The 15,989-nt window shown below is 57.0% G+C and overlaps 1 protein-coding gene across 1 annotated transcript in view; it reads left to right on the plus strand.

Annotated features, from left to right (window-relative positions):
- The first annotated feature begins 438 nt into the window (after positions 1 to 438).
- The window catches only part of SCARA5 (scavenger receptor class A member 5), a 29,300-nt gene continuing 13,749 nt past the window's right edge, over positions 439 to 15,989 (plus strand). Inside the window, exons 1-5 of the mRNA XM_041714938.2 lie at positions 439 to 688; positions 2,290 to 2,405; positions 5,990 to 6,118; positions 10,916 to 11,590; positions 15,146 to 15,226. Of these exons, the coding sequence (XP_041570872.2) occupies positions 2,294 to 2,405; positions 5,990 to 6,118; positions 10,916 to 11,590; positions 15,146 to 15,226 (997 nt within the window). The 5' untranslated portion in view covers positions 439 to 688; positions 2,290 to 2,293. The remainder of the gene's footprint in view (positions 689 to 2,289; positions 2,406 to 5,989; positions 6,119 to 10,915; positions 11,591 to 15,145; positions 15,227 to 15,989) is intronic.

The raw sequence follows: 15,989 nt of genomic DNA on the forward strand, positions 1-15,989 counted from the left end.
CTGTCCCGGTTCCCCCGGGCCTTTCCCAGCCCCGTTTTTCCCGGAGGACGCTCCATTCCCGGTTCCCCCTGTCCCGGTTCCCCCTGTCCCGGTACCACCGGAGATTCTCATGTCCCGGTTCCCCTGTCTCAGCTCCGCCTGTCCCGGTCCCACCGGGACTTTCCCAGCCCCGTTGTTCCCGGACGACGCTCCATTCCCAGTTCCGCCTGTCCCGGTCCCACCGGAGATTCTCCTGTCCCGGTTCCCCTGTCCCGGTTCCCCCTGTCCTGGTACCACCGGAGATTCTCCTGTCCCGGTTCCCCTGTCCCGGTTGCTCCTGTCCCGTTTCCCCTGTCCCGGTTCCCCCGGGCCTTTCCCAGCCCCGTTTTCCCGGAGAACTCTCCATCCATCCCCGTTCCCTCCCCCGTTCCCGGGGCGGGCTGGAGCGGCGGGGGCGGCCCCGGTGGGCGGGAGGGGCGCGGGGATCCCGGCCCCGCTCCGGTCCCGCCTCCAAAAGGCTCCGGCCCGGGCGGGCCCCGCTCACGGCCCCGGGACCCCGCACCCATGGGCGGCTGCCGGGCCCCGCCGCGCCCCGGGCGGGCCCCTCGCAGTCCCGGGGCTCCGGGACCGGCCGGCACCGGCGGGGCGCAGCCCGGGGACTGAGGAAACACCGGGAAGAGGCCACGGGAAGCTCGGGGAAATCCCGCGGGTGAGCGGGGAACGGGGGAGTGGGGGGAGAACCGGGAGGGGAGCGGGGAGGGGGAGCCCCGAGAGTCGGGGGCGGCGGAGAGGGGGATGGTCCCGGTATCCCGGGGGAATTCCTGCGTCCCGGTTCTCCCGGGATGCTCCAGCCCCGAATTCCTGCGTCCCGGTTCTCCCGGGATGCTCCCGTACTGAATTTCTCTGTTCCGGTTCTCCCGGGATGCTCCAGCCCCGAATTCCTCTGTCCCGGTTCTCCCGGGATGCTCCTGTACCGAATTCCTCTGTCCCGGTTCTCCCGGGATGCTCCTGTACCGAATTCCTGTGTCCCGGTTCTCCCGGGATGCTCCAGCCCCGAATTCCTGAGTCCCGGTTCTCCCGGGATGCTCCTGTACCGAATTCCTGTGTCCCGGTTCTCCCGGGATGCTCCTGTACCGAATTCCTGTGTCCCGGTTCTCCCGGGATGCTCCTGTACCGAATTCCTGTGTCCCGGTTTTCCCGGGATGCTCCTGTACCGAATTCCTGTGTCCCGGTTCTCCCGGCCCCATCCCGATGCCAGAGCCAGATTGGGACTGGGACTGGGACTGGGATTGGGAATGGGAATGGGAATGGGAATTGGAATTGGGACTGGGATTGGGATTGGGACTGGGATTGGGATTGGGATTGGGATTGGGATTGGGATTGGGACTGGGAATGGGAATGGGACTGGGATGGGGATTGGGATTGGGACTGGGACTGGGATAGGGAATGGGAATGGGAATAGAAATGGGAATGGGAATGGGACTGGGATTGGGACTGGGATTGGGATTGGGATTGGGACTTGGACTGGGTTTGGGATTGGGATGGGAATTGGGACTGGGATGGGGACTGGGAATGGGACTGGGATTGAGACTGGGACTGGGATGGGGATTGGGAATGAGAATGGGACTGGGAGTGGGACTGGGATTGGGAACGGGATTGGGAATGGGACTGGGACTGGGACTGGGACTGGGTTTGGGACTTGGATTGGGATTAGGATTGGGAATGTGTTTGGGATTGGGATTGAGATTTGGATTGGGATTGGGATGGTGATTTGGTCTGGCATTGGACTGGGACTGGGACTGGCATCGGACTGGGATTGGGACTGGGATTGGGACTGGGATTGGGACTGGGATTGGCATTTGGCCTGGGACTGGGATGGAGACTGGGATGGGGACTGGGATGGGGACTAGGACTGGGACTGGGACTGGGATGGGGATTGTGATTGGGATTGGGACTGGGAATGGGATTGGGATTGGGAATGGGACTGGGAATGGGAATGGGACTGGGACTGAGTTTGGGACTGGGACTGGGACAGGGATTGGGAATGGGACTGGGATTGGGATTGGGACTGGGACTGGGACTGGGATGGGGACTGGGATGGGGATTAGGAATGGGAATGGGAATGGGAATGGGAATGGGACTGGGACAGGGACAGGGACAGGGACAGGGACTGGGATTGGGACTGGGACTGGGATTGATATTGGGATTGGGATTGGGATTGGGACTGGGACTGGGACTGGAACAGGGACCGGGACCGGGACTGGGATGTCCCAAGGCCCAGCCCCGTGGGACATTCCCGTTTTTCTCCAGCAGGATGGAGAGCAAGGCCGTGGATCTCCGCACCTTCTCGGAGCGGGAGAACGGATCCGTCCTGGATGAGCCCTTCGAGGGACGGAGCCTCTCCAAGATGAACCTCTGCGAGGACGGTGAGGGCGGATCCGCCTCGGGATCCGCTTGGGATCTGCCTTGGGATCCACTCGGGATCCACCTCGGGATCCACTCGGGGTCTGCCTTGGGATCCACTCTGGATCTGCCTCTTGATCCACCTCGGGATCCACTCGGGATCTGCCTTGGGATCCACTCAGGATCTGCCTCGGGATCCACTCGGGGTCTGCCTTGGGATCCACTCGGGATCTGCCTCTGGATCCACTCCTGGATCCAACCCCAGATCTGCCTCCAGATCCACCTGTGGATCTGCCTCAGGATCCATCCCGAGGGATTTTTATGGAATTTGGGGATGGAAAAGGGAAGGGAGACCCTTCCTGGAGTCCCAAATTCCCAGTGAGGCCCTTGGATCCCAAAATTCCTTCTCCAGGAGGAATCAGGATGGGGATGGATCCAATCCCAGGCTGGGAGAGCCGGGAATGTGCAGCTGGATCAGGGAAGGATCCAGGGAATCCTTGGAGCCGCTTCCCGATCCCAAAGGGGCTCCAGGAGAGCTGGAATTTGGGGAAGGGCTGGAGGGGCAGGAGCCAGGGAATGGAATTCCCAGTGGGAAAGGGGAGCTTGGGATTTTGGGATCTTGGGCAGGAATTCCCGGCTGGGAGGGTGGGGAAGAGCTGGCTGAGCTGGGAACATCCAGCTCCGGGGAAATTCCTCCTGGGAATGCTGCAAGGAGCTGACGGAGCTGATTCCAAGGGGAGTTTTGGATCCCCATCCAGGAAATCCCTGAGTGTTGCTCCTAATTCCAAAGGTTGATGTCCCAGATTCCCGATCCTGCTGTTCCCATCCCTTCAGCTGGAAAAGCCGGGAAGGAAGAGCCGCAGCCTCTCCCGGGACTGATCCCAGAATTCCCAACAAACCCCTGGCCCTGGGAAAGGCTGGACGTGCTCCGGGATTTTCATGGAATTCCGCTTGGAATTCTCGGGGCTCATCCCAGGGAGCGGGATTTCTGGGATGGGGCAGGAGCGAAGCCATCCCTGAGGGTGGGACCCGCCCGAATTCCTGGAAAATTCCCACCGGGAAGGGCGAGGTTCCATCAGGAGCGCGATCCAAACCTTCTGCCGGGCCAGGATCAGCATTCCCGGACCTTTTCCAGGGTTTTGAGGACCCCAAATCCCGGAATCCCGGTTGTTTTCCTCCTCCCGCTCCCTGGAGCCTGGGCAGGGGCAGGAAATGTTGGCTTTTCCTTGGATCCCGGCCCTTCCCACGCGCTTCCAAGGGCCGGGAATGGGAGTGGGCGGATCGGGGCGCGCCGCCAGCTCCTCCCGGGATGTCCCAGGAGCCGCTGGAAGTGGGAAAAGTCAGGAAAACATCGGCGCCCTCCTCACCCCGCGGCTCCGGGAATTCCGGGCGGGGAGCGGGGGATGAGATCCAGCTGGAGAATCCCGGATCCCACCTGAGCCCGTTCCCTGGGATCGGCCCCTGGATCCATCCCGGAGCTCCGTGCCGAGATTCCAAAGCCGGGCTGAGTTTTGGGATCCGCCCGTCCTGACCCTTTCCCGGCTGGAGGCTTTTCCAGCCGGCCCCGGAGCTCGGGAAGGACAAGGGGAAGGATCCCTGGAATTCCGGGGTGTCCCCATCCGTGGGTTCCATCGCCGGAATTCCAGGGAGCAGCGAGATCCCACTGGGATGGGGCGAGGTCCCACCTGGGCATTGTCCCAAATTCCAGTGGGAATGGGATCCCAAATTCCAGCGGGAATGGGATCCCAAATTCCAGCAGTGATTGGATCCATTGCCTTGGGATGAGATCCCAAATCTCAGTAGGAATTCTCCAGGCTGGAGCTCGGAATTGCCTTGCATGGGATCCCAAATCCCAGCGGGAATGGGATCCCAAATTCCAGCAGTGATGAGATCCCAAATCCCAGCGGAAATGGGATCCCAAATTCCAGCAGGGGTGGGCCAGGCTGGGAATTGCCTTGGAATGGGATCCCAAATTCCAGCAGGGATGAGATCCCAAATCCTAGCAGGGATTGGATCCATTGCCTTGGGATGAAATCCCGAATCTCAGTAGGGATGGGATCCCAAATCCCAGCAGGGATGGGCCAGGCTGGAGCTGGAATTGCCTTGGATGGGATCCCAAATTACAATGGGAATGGGACCCCAAATCCCAGTGGGAATGGGCGAGGATGGAACTGGGAATTGCCATGGGATGGGATCCCAAATCCCAGCAGGGATTGGATCCATTGCCTTGGGATGAGATCCCAAATCTCAGTAGGAATTCTCCAGGCTGGAGCTCGGAATTGCCTTGGATGGGATCCCAGATCCCAGCGGGAATGGGATCCCAAATTCCAGCAGGGATGAGATCCCAAATCTCAGTAGGAATGGGATCCCAAATCCCAGCAGGGATGAGATCCCAAATCCCAATGGGAATGGGACCCCAAATCCCAGTGGGAATGGGCCAGGCTGGAGCTGGGAATTGCCTTGGGATGAGATCCCAACTTCCAGCAGGGATTGGATCCATTGCCTTGGGATGAGATCCCGAATCTCAGTAGGGATGGGATCCCAAATCCCAGCAGGAATTCTCCAGGCTGGAGCTGGGAATTGCCTTGGATGGGATCCCAAATCCCAATGGGAATGGGATCCCAAATCCCAGCGGGAATGGGATCCCAAATCCCAGCAGGAACGGGCCAGGCTGGAGCTGGAATTGCCTTGGGATGGGATCCCAAATCCCAGCAGGAATGCCCTTCCCCAAATTCCAGCTTTCCTGGAGCCCCTTGGGGATTGGGAAGCGGCTCCAAGGATTCCCTGGATCCTTCCCTGATCCAGGGGAACATTCCCAGCTCATCCTGATTCCACCTGGAGTAAGAATTTCGGGATGCAGAGGTTTCACTGGGAATTCAGGACTCCAGGAAGGGTCTCCCTTCCCTTTTCCATCTCCGAATTCCACAAAAAACCCTCGGGATGGATCCTGAGTGTCCTCAATCCCAGAATCCCGGAATGGTTTGGGATGGGATCCATGGAGCTCCAATCCCATCCCAGGGACACTTCCCACGATCCCGGGGTGATCCAAACCCACCCTTGGACATTCCCAGGGATCCAGGGATTCTCTGGGAATTCCAGCCCAGCCGGGAATTCCTGCCCCAGATCCCAAAATCCCAACTCCCCTTTCCCACTGGGAATTCCATTCCCTGGCTCCTGCCCCTCCAGCCCTTCCCCAAATTCCAGCTCTCCTTTCCCTCTGGAAAAGGCTCCAAGGATTCCCCGGATCCTTCCCTGATCCAGGGGAACATTCCCGGCTCTCCCAGCCTGGCATTGGATCCATCCCCATCCCGATTCCTCCTGGAGAAGGAATTTTGGGATCCAGGGGTTTCACTGGGAATTTGGGACTCCAGGAAGGGTCTCCCTTCCCTTTTCCATCCCCGAATTCCACAAAAATCCCTCGGGATGGATCCTGAGTGTCCTCGATCCCAGAATTCCCAACGCCTCCCACTATCCCAGCTTGCTCCAATCCCACCCAATCTCAATCCAAGGATGGATCCCGTTGTTCCTCCCTCCCCGGGGATGATCCCAAACCCTTCCCGCGGCATTCCGGGGCCTCGGTGAAGCCGTATCCCGATCCATCCCGCAGATCCCGGCCGGAGGATGAGACCCTCGGGATTCTGCGGCCGGATTTGCTCCATGGCGGCGCTGAGATATTCCGTGGTGGGACTTTACCTCCTGGTGCTCCTCATCCTGGTGGGAATCTTCATCCTGGCAGGTGAGGCTGGCCCGGCTCTTCCCGGGATGCTCCCAGGACCAGGAGATTCCATGGTCTTGGAATTCCGGCCCGGGAGGGTTTTCCAGGTTCATCCAGGGGAGGGGAACTTGGGATCCAACGGAAAATAAAACCCCCCAAAAAAACCCCAAAAAAACCACCCCAAACTCATAAAAAACCACAAAGAAATAAAAAAAAAATCCCCCAAAAATCTCAAAAAACCTCAAAATATCCCAAAAGAAATCCTCCCAAAAACTCATTAAAAAACCCCAAAGAATTAAAAAAAAAATCCCCTCAAAAATGTCAAAAACCCCAAAATATCCCAAAAGAAATCCCCTCCCAAAACTCATAAAAAAACCCCAAAGAATTAAAAAAAAAACAAACCCCCAAAATCTCAAAAACCTCAAAATATCCCAAAAGAAATCCCCCAAAAAAACTCATTAAAAACCCCAAAGAAATTAAAAAAAAAATCCCCCAAAAATCTCAAAAATCGTAAAATATCCCAAAAGAAATCCCCCCACAAAACTCATAAAAAACCCCAAAGAATTAAAAAAAATTCCCAAAAAATCTCAAAAACCCCAAAATATCCCAAAAGAAATTCCCCCAAAAAACTCATTAAAAAACCCCAAAGAATTAAAAAAAAAAAAAATCCCCAAAAATCTCAAAAACTGTAAAATATCCCAAAAGAAATCCCACCACAAAACTCATAAATAAACCCCAAAAATTAAAAAAAAAAAAAAGCCCTAAAAATCTCAAAACCCCCAAAATATCCTAAAAGAAATCCCCCCACAAAACTCATAAAAAACCCCAAAGAATTAAAAAAAAAATCCCCCAAAAATCTCAAAAACCGTAAAATATCCCAAAAGAAATCCCCCCACAAAGCTCATTAAAAAACCCCAAAGAATTAAAAAAAAAAAATCCCTCAAAAATCTCAAAAACCATAAAATATCCCAAAAGAAATCCCCCCAAAAAACTCATTAAAAAACCCCAAAGAATTAAAAAAAAATCCTCCAAAAATCTCAAAAACCCTAAAATATCCCAAAAGAAATCCCCCCACAAAACTCATAAAAAAACCCCAAAGAATTAAAAAAAAATCCCCCAAAAATCTCAAAAACCTCAAAATATTCCAAAAGAAATTCCCCCCCCCAAAACTCATTAAAAAACCCCAAAAATTGAAAAAAAAAAATCCCCCAAATAAATCCCAAAAACCTGTTAAAAAGGTGAAGAATTAAAAAAAAACCCAAAAAACCAGAAAAATCCCAAAATCCATAAAAAACCCCGAAGAATTTTAAATAATCCCAAAAATTCCTGCTTTAACCCCCATCCCTGGGATCTCCTTGATGGGTTGGAAATGCCTTTTCCATGGATCTGCTCCTCCTTCCCGGAGTTTATCCCGTTATCCATGGAAGGAATTCCATCCCCAAATCCCCCCGGCTGCTCTCCAAGGGCTGGGAAAGATTTTCCTGGAATTCTGGGGCCTCTCCGGCGTTGTTTGGATGTTGTTGTTGGCCGGTGGATCCCGGATCCGGGAATAACAACAACAACAACCTCCGGCACCGGGAATTTCCCAATTCCCACCTCCCAGAGCGGGAATGGGACTGGCGGAATTCCAGGAAAACCCCAGGAGAAGCACCTCACTCCCGGAATCTTGGAAAAGGGGAGAAGAGGGAAGAGGGGAAACAGGGAAATGGTCGCCGCGGCTTTCTGGAAATTCGGGATTTCTGCCGAGCCTCTGGATTTGGAAGCGGCCGAGTGTTGGAATTTGGAGCTGGGAATGTGTGGAGGGTTTTTCCCGGCTGGAAAACCACAGGGATGGGGTGGGATAAAGGGGAACCACAGGGAGGCAGCCCCAGCTCGTCCTGGGAAAACCGGGAATGTTCCGGAGGGATCGGATTTCCCATGGAAAATCCCTTCCGGAGGCAGACACGGAGCCGGGAATTTCTCTCCCGCCCGACGGGAAGGGGCTTGGAAAAATACAGGGAATCACGGAATGGTTCCGGTGGGAAGGGTCTCAAATTCCATAGGGATGTTTCCCACTATCCAACTGGTCCTGGAATGTTTTGGGGTGGCGTTTTTGGCCGGGAATTGTTTGGGATCCAGCTGGGGCACGCGACTTTCCTTGGAAAAGAGGTTGGGAAAAGGGTCAGCGCCGCAAATCCAAGGAAACGTCCCGGAGCAGCGGGAACGGGACTGGCGGAATTCCAGGAAAACCCCAGGAGAAGCACCTCACTCCCGGAATCTTGGAAAAGGGGAGCAGAGGGAAGAGGGGAAACAGGGAATTGTTCGCTGTGGCTTTCTGGAAATTCGGGATTTCTGCCGAGCCTCTGGATTTGGAAGCGGCCGAGTGTTGGAATTTGGAGCTGGGAATGTGTGGAGGGTTTTTCCCGGCTGGAAAACCACAGGGATGGGGTGGGATAAAGGGGAACCACAGGGAGGCAGCTCCAGCTCGTCCTGGGAAAACCGGGAATGTTCCGGAGGGATCGGATTTCCCATGGAAAATCCCTTCCAGAGGCAGACACGGAGCCGGGAATTTCTCTCCCGCCCGATGGGAAGGGGCTTGGAAAGATTCAGGGAATCACGGAATGATTCCGGTGGGAATGGTCCCAAATTCCATAGGGATGCTTCCCACTATCCAACTGACCCTGGAATGTTTTGGGGTGGCGTTTTTGGTCGGGAATTGTTTGGGATCCAGCTGGGGCACGCGACTTTCCTTGGAAAAGAGGTTGGGAAAAGGGTCAGCGCCACAAATCCAAGGAAACGCCCCGGAGCAGCGGGAATGGGACTGGCGGAATTCCAGGAAAACCCCAGGAGAAGCACTTCACTCCCGGAATCTTGGAAAAGGGGAGCAGAGGGAAGAGGAGAAACAGGGAAATGGTCGCCGTGGCTTTCTGGAAATTCGGGATTTTCTGCCGATCCTCTGGATTTGGAAGCGGCCGAGTGCTGGAATTTGGAGCTGGGAATGTGCGGAGCGGTTTTTTCCCACCTGGAAAACCACAGGGATGGGGTGGGATAAAGGGGAACCACAGGGAGGCAGCCCCAGCTCGTCCTGGGAAAACTGGGAATGTTCCGGAGGGATCGGATTTCCCATGGAAAATCCCTTCCCGGGCTCCCGGAGGCAGACACGGAGCCGGGAATTTCTCTCCCGCCCGAGGGGAAGGGGCTTGGAAAGATTCAGGGAATCATGGAATGGTTCCGGTGGGAAGGGTCTCAAATTCCATAGGGATGTTTCCCACTATCCAACTGGTCCTGGAATGTTTTGGGGTGGCGTTTTAGGCCGGGAATTGTTTGGGATCCGGCTGGGGCACGCGACTTTCCTTGGAAAAGAGGTTGGGAAAAGGGTCAGCGCCACAAATCCAAGGAAAAGCCCCGGAGCAGTGGGAATGGGATGTTTTCCTCCCCGGAGCCCCTGGGAATTCACATTCCCTAAATCCCTACCCCAGGTCCCCCCAATCCACTAAAAACCCTCCGAGGCTGCGGCTGGGACTCCCATCTCCATCTTTTTCATGGAATTGTGGAATTGTTGAGGTTGGAAAACTCCTTGGACCCCCCAACCGTTCCCCCCGATCCGTGTCCCCAGGTGCCACACCCACACGGATTTAAATCCCAACGGGAATGGGGACTCCACCCCTGCGTGACCTTTTCCATGAGGGAATTGTTCCTCATTCCAGCCTCAACTTTCCCTGGAAAAACTCGGGGCTGTTCCCTCTGGCGATTCACGTGTAAAAACAAAATCCCAAAAATCCCGGAGATTTTTCCCCAGGGAATGTTTCTCCCGGTAGTTTTCCATCCTTTCCCTGGGATCTGTTCCACCTGAGCCCCCCCTCAATCCCTCAAATCCTTCCCGGGAATGCCGGGGCCAAACTGGGATGGGATGGGATGGGATGGGATGGGATGGGATGGGATGGGATGGGATGGGATGGGATGGGATGGGATGGGATGGGATGGGATGGGATGGGATGGGATGGGAAAGGGGAGCTTGGGATTTTGGGATCTGGGGAAGGAATTCCCGGCTGGGCTGGAATTCCCAGAGAATCCCTGGCAGGGTCCAAGGAAAATTTGGATGGGCTTGGAGCAACCTGGGATGGTGGGAACTGTCCCCGGGATGGGATTTGAGGTCCCTTCCCACCCAAACCATTCCGGGATTATGGGATCATGGACATTCGGAATCCATTCAGGGGGATTTTTATGGAATTTGGGGATGGAAAAGGGAAGGGAGGCCCTTCCTGGAGTCCCGAATTCCCAGTGAAGCCCCTGGATCCCGAAATTCCTTCTCCAGGATGAATTGGAATGGGGATGGATCCAATGCCAGGCTGGGAGAGCCGGGAATGTGCAGCTGGATCAGGGAAGGATCCAGGGAATCCTTGGAGCCGCTTCCCGATCCCAAAGGGGCTCCAGGAGAGCTGGAATTTGGGGAAGGGCTGGAGGGGCAGGAGCCAGGGAATGGAATTCCCAGCGGGAAAGGGGAGCTTGGGATTTTGGGATCTTGGGCAGGAATTCCCGGCTGGGCTGGAATTCCCAGAGAATCCCTGGGAATGTCCCAGGAAAGGTGGGATGGGCTTGGATCACCCTGGGATGGTGGGACGTGTCCCCGTGTGGGTGGGGCGGGATGAGCTTTGCTGTCCCATCCCACCCAAACCATTCCAGGACCCTCCAGCCCTTCTCCCGCTCCCAACCTCCTCCTCCTCCGGCTTTGGATCCCGGGAGGGGCTGACGGGAGGAACCTTCGGAGCCGGGAATTCCACCCGGGAAAACGTCCTCCAAGGGTTCCTCCTGACCTCCCACCGCTCTCCTCCACCACAGCGTCCCGGCCCCAAGCGACCCACCAGGACCTGCAGGTTCTGCTGGGGAACGTCCAACGCCTCAACGAGACCTTCCGGGACCTGCAGCTGCATCTGCTGCACGCGCTGCCCAGCGGGGACCTCCTGGAGCACATCTGGAGGCTGCAGGACCTGCTGCAGAACCACTCGGACACGCTGCTCCTGCTGGGCGGCTCTCTCCGCCGGCTGGAGGGGTTCCTCTGGAGTCTCCAGGGCCAGGCCGGCCAGGCGGAGCGCTCGGTGGCCCGGCTGCGCGACTCGGTGGCCCGGCAGAGCGAGGCAGCCCAGCTGGAGCTGTCACGGCTTTCCGTGGACACCAACAGCAGCCGGCTGCTCCTGGAGCACCACCAGCACCTCCTGGGCCACCTCGGCGGGCGGTTGGAGGTCCTGGGCGAGCAGGTGGCGGCGTTGGCCGTGGTTGTGGATTCCATGAACCGCAGCTTCTCCTACGACGTCCGCCTGCAGAATTCCCATCTCTGGGACCTGCGGGAGCTCCTGGGAAACGCCAGCGCGGACGGGCGGCGGCTGCGGGCGGAGCAGGTGGCCCTGGAGCAGCAGCTGAGGATGGAGGTGGCCCTGCTCAACAACGTCACCGAGGAGCTGCGCCTGAAGGACTGGGAGCATTCCGCGGCGCTCCGGAACGTCTCCGTCATCCGCGGTGAGCGACGGCGGAGCGGTGGGATCGGGAACGGTGGGATGGGTGTTCCCATGGGACGTGTCCATGGTGGGACAGGTCAGTCCATCAGGGGTTGGAGGGTTGTGGAGATGTTGAGGTTGGAGAAGCTCTCCTGGATCGTGGATTCCCACCGGTTGCCATCGCTGGTCCGTGTCCTCCCAAATCCATGTGGATTTGAAGCCCACCAGGGATGGGGACTCCAAACCTCCCGGGGTCTGTTCCAGTCCTTCCCGGCCCTTTCCAGGAAGGAATTGTCCCCAATATCCAACTAAACCTTCCCTGGCGCAGCCCGAGGCCGGTTCCTCATCCTGTTTCTTGGTTCCCGGGAGCAGATCCCGAATCCCACCTGGATCCAATTTTTCATGGAGTTGTGGAGAGGGAAAAGGTCCCCCCTGAGCCTCCTTTTCTCCAGGCTGAGCCCCTTCCCAGCTCCCTCAGCTTCTCCCGGGGCTCTGTTCCCTTCCCTGGACACGCTCCCGGTCTCTCCGGTCGGGAATGTTCCAGATCCGCTCCCGTCCGTCCCCGCTCAGGTGTCTCCATCCCCTTGGACTCTCCAAACCTTCCCCATCCATGGTTTGGAAGCTCCCAAGGTTCCCTCCAAGACTCCAGGAAAAACCGACATCCCCCATCCCATCTTCTCCGCCGTTCCCACCCTCAGCCCTTCCCAAATCCCGGAATAATTGGGGTGGGAATGGCCCTTAAATCCCATCCTCCTCCAACTCCAACAGTCTCAGGCTGCTCCAAGCCCTGTCCAGCCTGGCCTCAGGCACTTCCAGGGATCCAGGGACAGCCCCAGCTGCTCTGGGAACGCTGTGGGAACCCCATGGAGAAACCCGGGAGATCCCGGTGGGAGCTTGGGAGGTTGGGAGCAGCTCCTGTCCCGTTTTCCGCCTGTTCATTCCTGGCGCTTCCAGCTGGAATTCCAGCTGGAATTCCAAGGCCAGGGCTGGTGCCAAGGAGCTTGTTCCTCTTTTCCATCTGCTGAGCCAGAGGGGATGGATTCCAGGAGATCCATCCTTTCCCTTGGAATACCAGCAGCTCCCGGGGTGCTGTCCCTCATCCCGGGGAGATGTTGGCTCCCAATCCCTGTTTTTGGGACGCTGGGATCCCCCTACCCCCACTTCTTCAACATTTCCCTATTTCCCCACCCCTCGGATCCCGCTTTTCCCTCCCCACCCACCCGTGGGAATGACATCACCAAGGGTGGGATCCGCCACGGAGCCCTGGAATGGCGTTATCCCAAAAAACCAAACCCCTTCCCGAGGGCCGGCGCCGGATTGATCAGCCCTGACACATTCCTGGCATCCCAAACTTCCCTCTCCTCCCACCCCATGGATAATTCCCGGGGCCTCGCGCCCAGCTGGATTCATCCCAGCTCCAGATGTCCTTGGGTGAGTCCGTCGCCGTGTTCCCGGCTGGATTTGGCCGAGCCGTTCCCTGCCTCCCTTTTCCTTCTCCCCAAATCCTCGGCTATCCCGGCCTCCGGATCCCGGATTTGGGAATTGGGGCGGTGGCAGCCGAGGACAACGCCGAGGAGTTTCGGGTCTCGGGAGAATTCCCGGGATCTGCTTGGTGGATCCCTGGGTGGGATGTGCTGGATCCCAGCAGGTCCCAGAGGTGACGGGATGTTCCCATCCCTCATCCCGCCGGGATCGGAGGGTGGGGAGCCGGGATGCCGCAGGAATGGGATTTCCCGGGTGCGACCCCCAGGAGCTGTGGGGTGGGAAGGGCTGGGAATGCTCAGGAGCGTCTCCCAGCTGCCATTCCCAGTTTTCCTCCAGCCCAGCTGCTCCCAGTGTCCATCCCAAGGTCTGGGATCCATCCCAAGGTCTGGGATCCATCTCAAGTCTCTGGGATCCATCCCAAGGCTCTGGGATCCATTCCCAGGATCTGGGATCCATCCCAAGGGTCTGAGATCCATCCCAAGGTCTGGGATCCATCCCAAGGGGTCTGGGATCCATCCCAAGGTCTGAGATCCATCCCAAGGGGTCTGAGATCCATCCCAAGGGTCTGGGATCCATCCCAAGGTCTGGGATCCATCCCAAGGCTCTGGGATCCATCCCAAGGTCTGGGATCCATCTCAAGGGGTCTGGGGTCCATCCCAAGGGGTCTGGGATCCATCCCAAGGCTCTGGGATCCATTCCCAGGATCTGGGATCCATCCCAGCCTCTGTGATCCATCCCAATGTCTGGGGTCCATCCCAAGGGGTCTGGGATCCATCCCAAGGCCTGAGATCCATCCCAAGGTCTGGGATCCATCCCAGGCTCTGGGATCCATCCCAAGCGCTGGGATCCACTCCAAGGCTCTGGGATCCATTCCCAGGATCTGGGATCCATCCCAAGGGTCTGGGATCCATCCCAAGCGCTGGGATCCACTCCAAGGCTCTGGGATCCATTCCCAGGATCTGGGATCCATCCCAAGGTCTGGGATCCATCCCAAGGGTCTGGGATCCATTCCCCAGATCTGGGGCCCATTCCCAGGATCTGGGATCCACTCCCAGGATCTGGGGTCCATTCCCAGGATCCGGAGTCCATTCCCAGGATTTAGAGTCCATTCCTGGAATCTGGGATCCATTCCCAGGATCTGGGGTCCATCCTTGGATTTTGGGATCCATTCCCTATCCCAAACCGTCTCCAGCCCGGGATATTTCCCAGCCTTGATGTGGGTCAGGATCCCACTGCTGATCCCACTCCAGATCCCACTCCAGATCCCATTCCAGATCCCACTCCAGATCCCACTCCAGATCCCACTCTGGATCCCACAGATTCCTACAGAACATTCCCAGATCCCAATTCCTGATCCATTAAAACCCATCCCTGCTCTTCCTGACCCTTTCCCAGCGCCCCGAGCCCTGCCTGGATCTCAGCTCCCCAAATTCCCGGCTTTTAGGATTTCTGGGAAAACAGTTCCCAGTCCTTCCCCCGGGATGGGCGGGAATGACCCTTCCCGGCCTCTCCTGCCTTGTTTTATCCCGGGAATATTTTTTTCACCCCGTTATTTTTCCCTTCCAATTCCTTCTTCCCGTTCTTTTGGCTCCCGATTATTTTCAGCTTTTGGGATTTGACCCTTTGCAGGATGAGGGATCAAACCTGGGATTGGGATTTTTCTGTGCATTCCTGGGATTTGACCAAAATCCTGATGTCAATCCTTTCCTCAAGGATCATCTCCGGAATTCCCATCCCAGCTGGACAAATGGAAAGTGTCCCTGCCCTTGGATGATCCTCAAAATCCTTTCCAAGCCCCAAAATTCCAGGATTGTATGAACATTCCCAAAATGTTCCCTGATTTCCTGAAATGATTTCCTTGGGAATGTCCCGGCTTTTGGCCTGAAGGAAAATTCCCGGAGTCGCGCTCGAGGTGAATTTTCCTGGCGGTTGGTGGAATCCAGTTTGCAATTTAAGATCCACAAATCCTGGGAATTTAAAATCACGGAAAACCGGGATCCCCGCTTCGTTCCCGCGTGTCTCGGCGATCCCTGGATCTCCCGCTCCTGCTGCGCGTTCCCGACTCCGGGATGTGATTCCCGTTGTTTTCCAGGGCCGCCGGGACCCAAAGGAGACCGAGGCACGGACGGGATGGAGGGACAGCCCGGCCTTCCCGGCCTTCCCGGCCTCCGAGGTAAGGAAAACATTCCCGGCGTCCACAAAACCCCCCAAAATCCCATCCCGAAACAACCCGGCCGATCCAAACCCAATTCCCGACCCGTCCCTTGGGATGTCCCAACTCCTGAGGGACGCCAGGATGGATCCGCTCTCCCAAATCCTGGAGGGGAAAAACGCCATCGCCCACCCGGCTCCAGGAAATCCATGCTGTTATTCCCAGATTTCCAGGGATTCCCGGCATAGCTGGAGCAGGAATTGGCCACCCCATTCCCAAACTGGAATCCCTGGAGCCTTCCAAGGGCTGGAATTGCTGCTGGATCCCTCCAGCAGATCCCGGGAACCCGGCAGAGAGGCCTTGGCTCCGAGATTTTTCCAGAATTTTCTTTTTCCAACGTCAGCGATGCCGCTTTTCCCACCTCCCCCCTTCTTAATTCCATTAATTTTTAATTTTGGGGAGGAATTCTGTTGGAAGCCACCAGAGGACATTCCCACCCTGAGGAGGGTTGGCTCCAGCTGTTCCTGGTTTGAAGGAAATCTGGGAATGCTGCTCTGCTTCCGAGGGTTGGGAATGGCACGGGGTGGGGCAGGATCCCCCCGGGACAGCTTTGTCCCACGGGGGTGACGGGATCCATCCCGCCGGGAGCAGGGATCCACTGGGATCCCGCGGGATGGAGATCCAGGGCCAGCGCCAGCACCAGATCCAGCTTTGGATTCACAGCCAGGTCCAGGAGCTGCTCCGGGTCAAGGGCCAGATCCAGATCCAGATCCAGGTCAAGGTC

Source organism: Taeniopygia guttata, chromosome 3 (assembly GCF_048771995.1).
Source record: "Taeniopygia guttata chromosome 3, bTaeGut7.mat, whole genome shotgun sequence".
Taxonomy (NCBI): Eukaryota; Metazoa; Chordata; class Aves; order Passeriformes; family Estrildidae; genus Taeniopygia; species Taeniopygia guttata.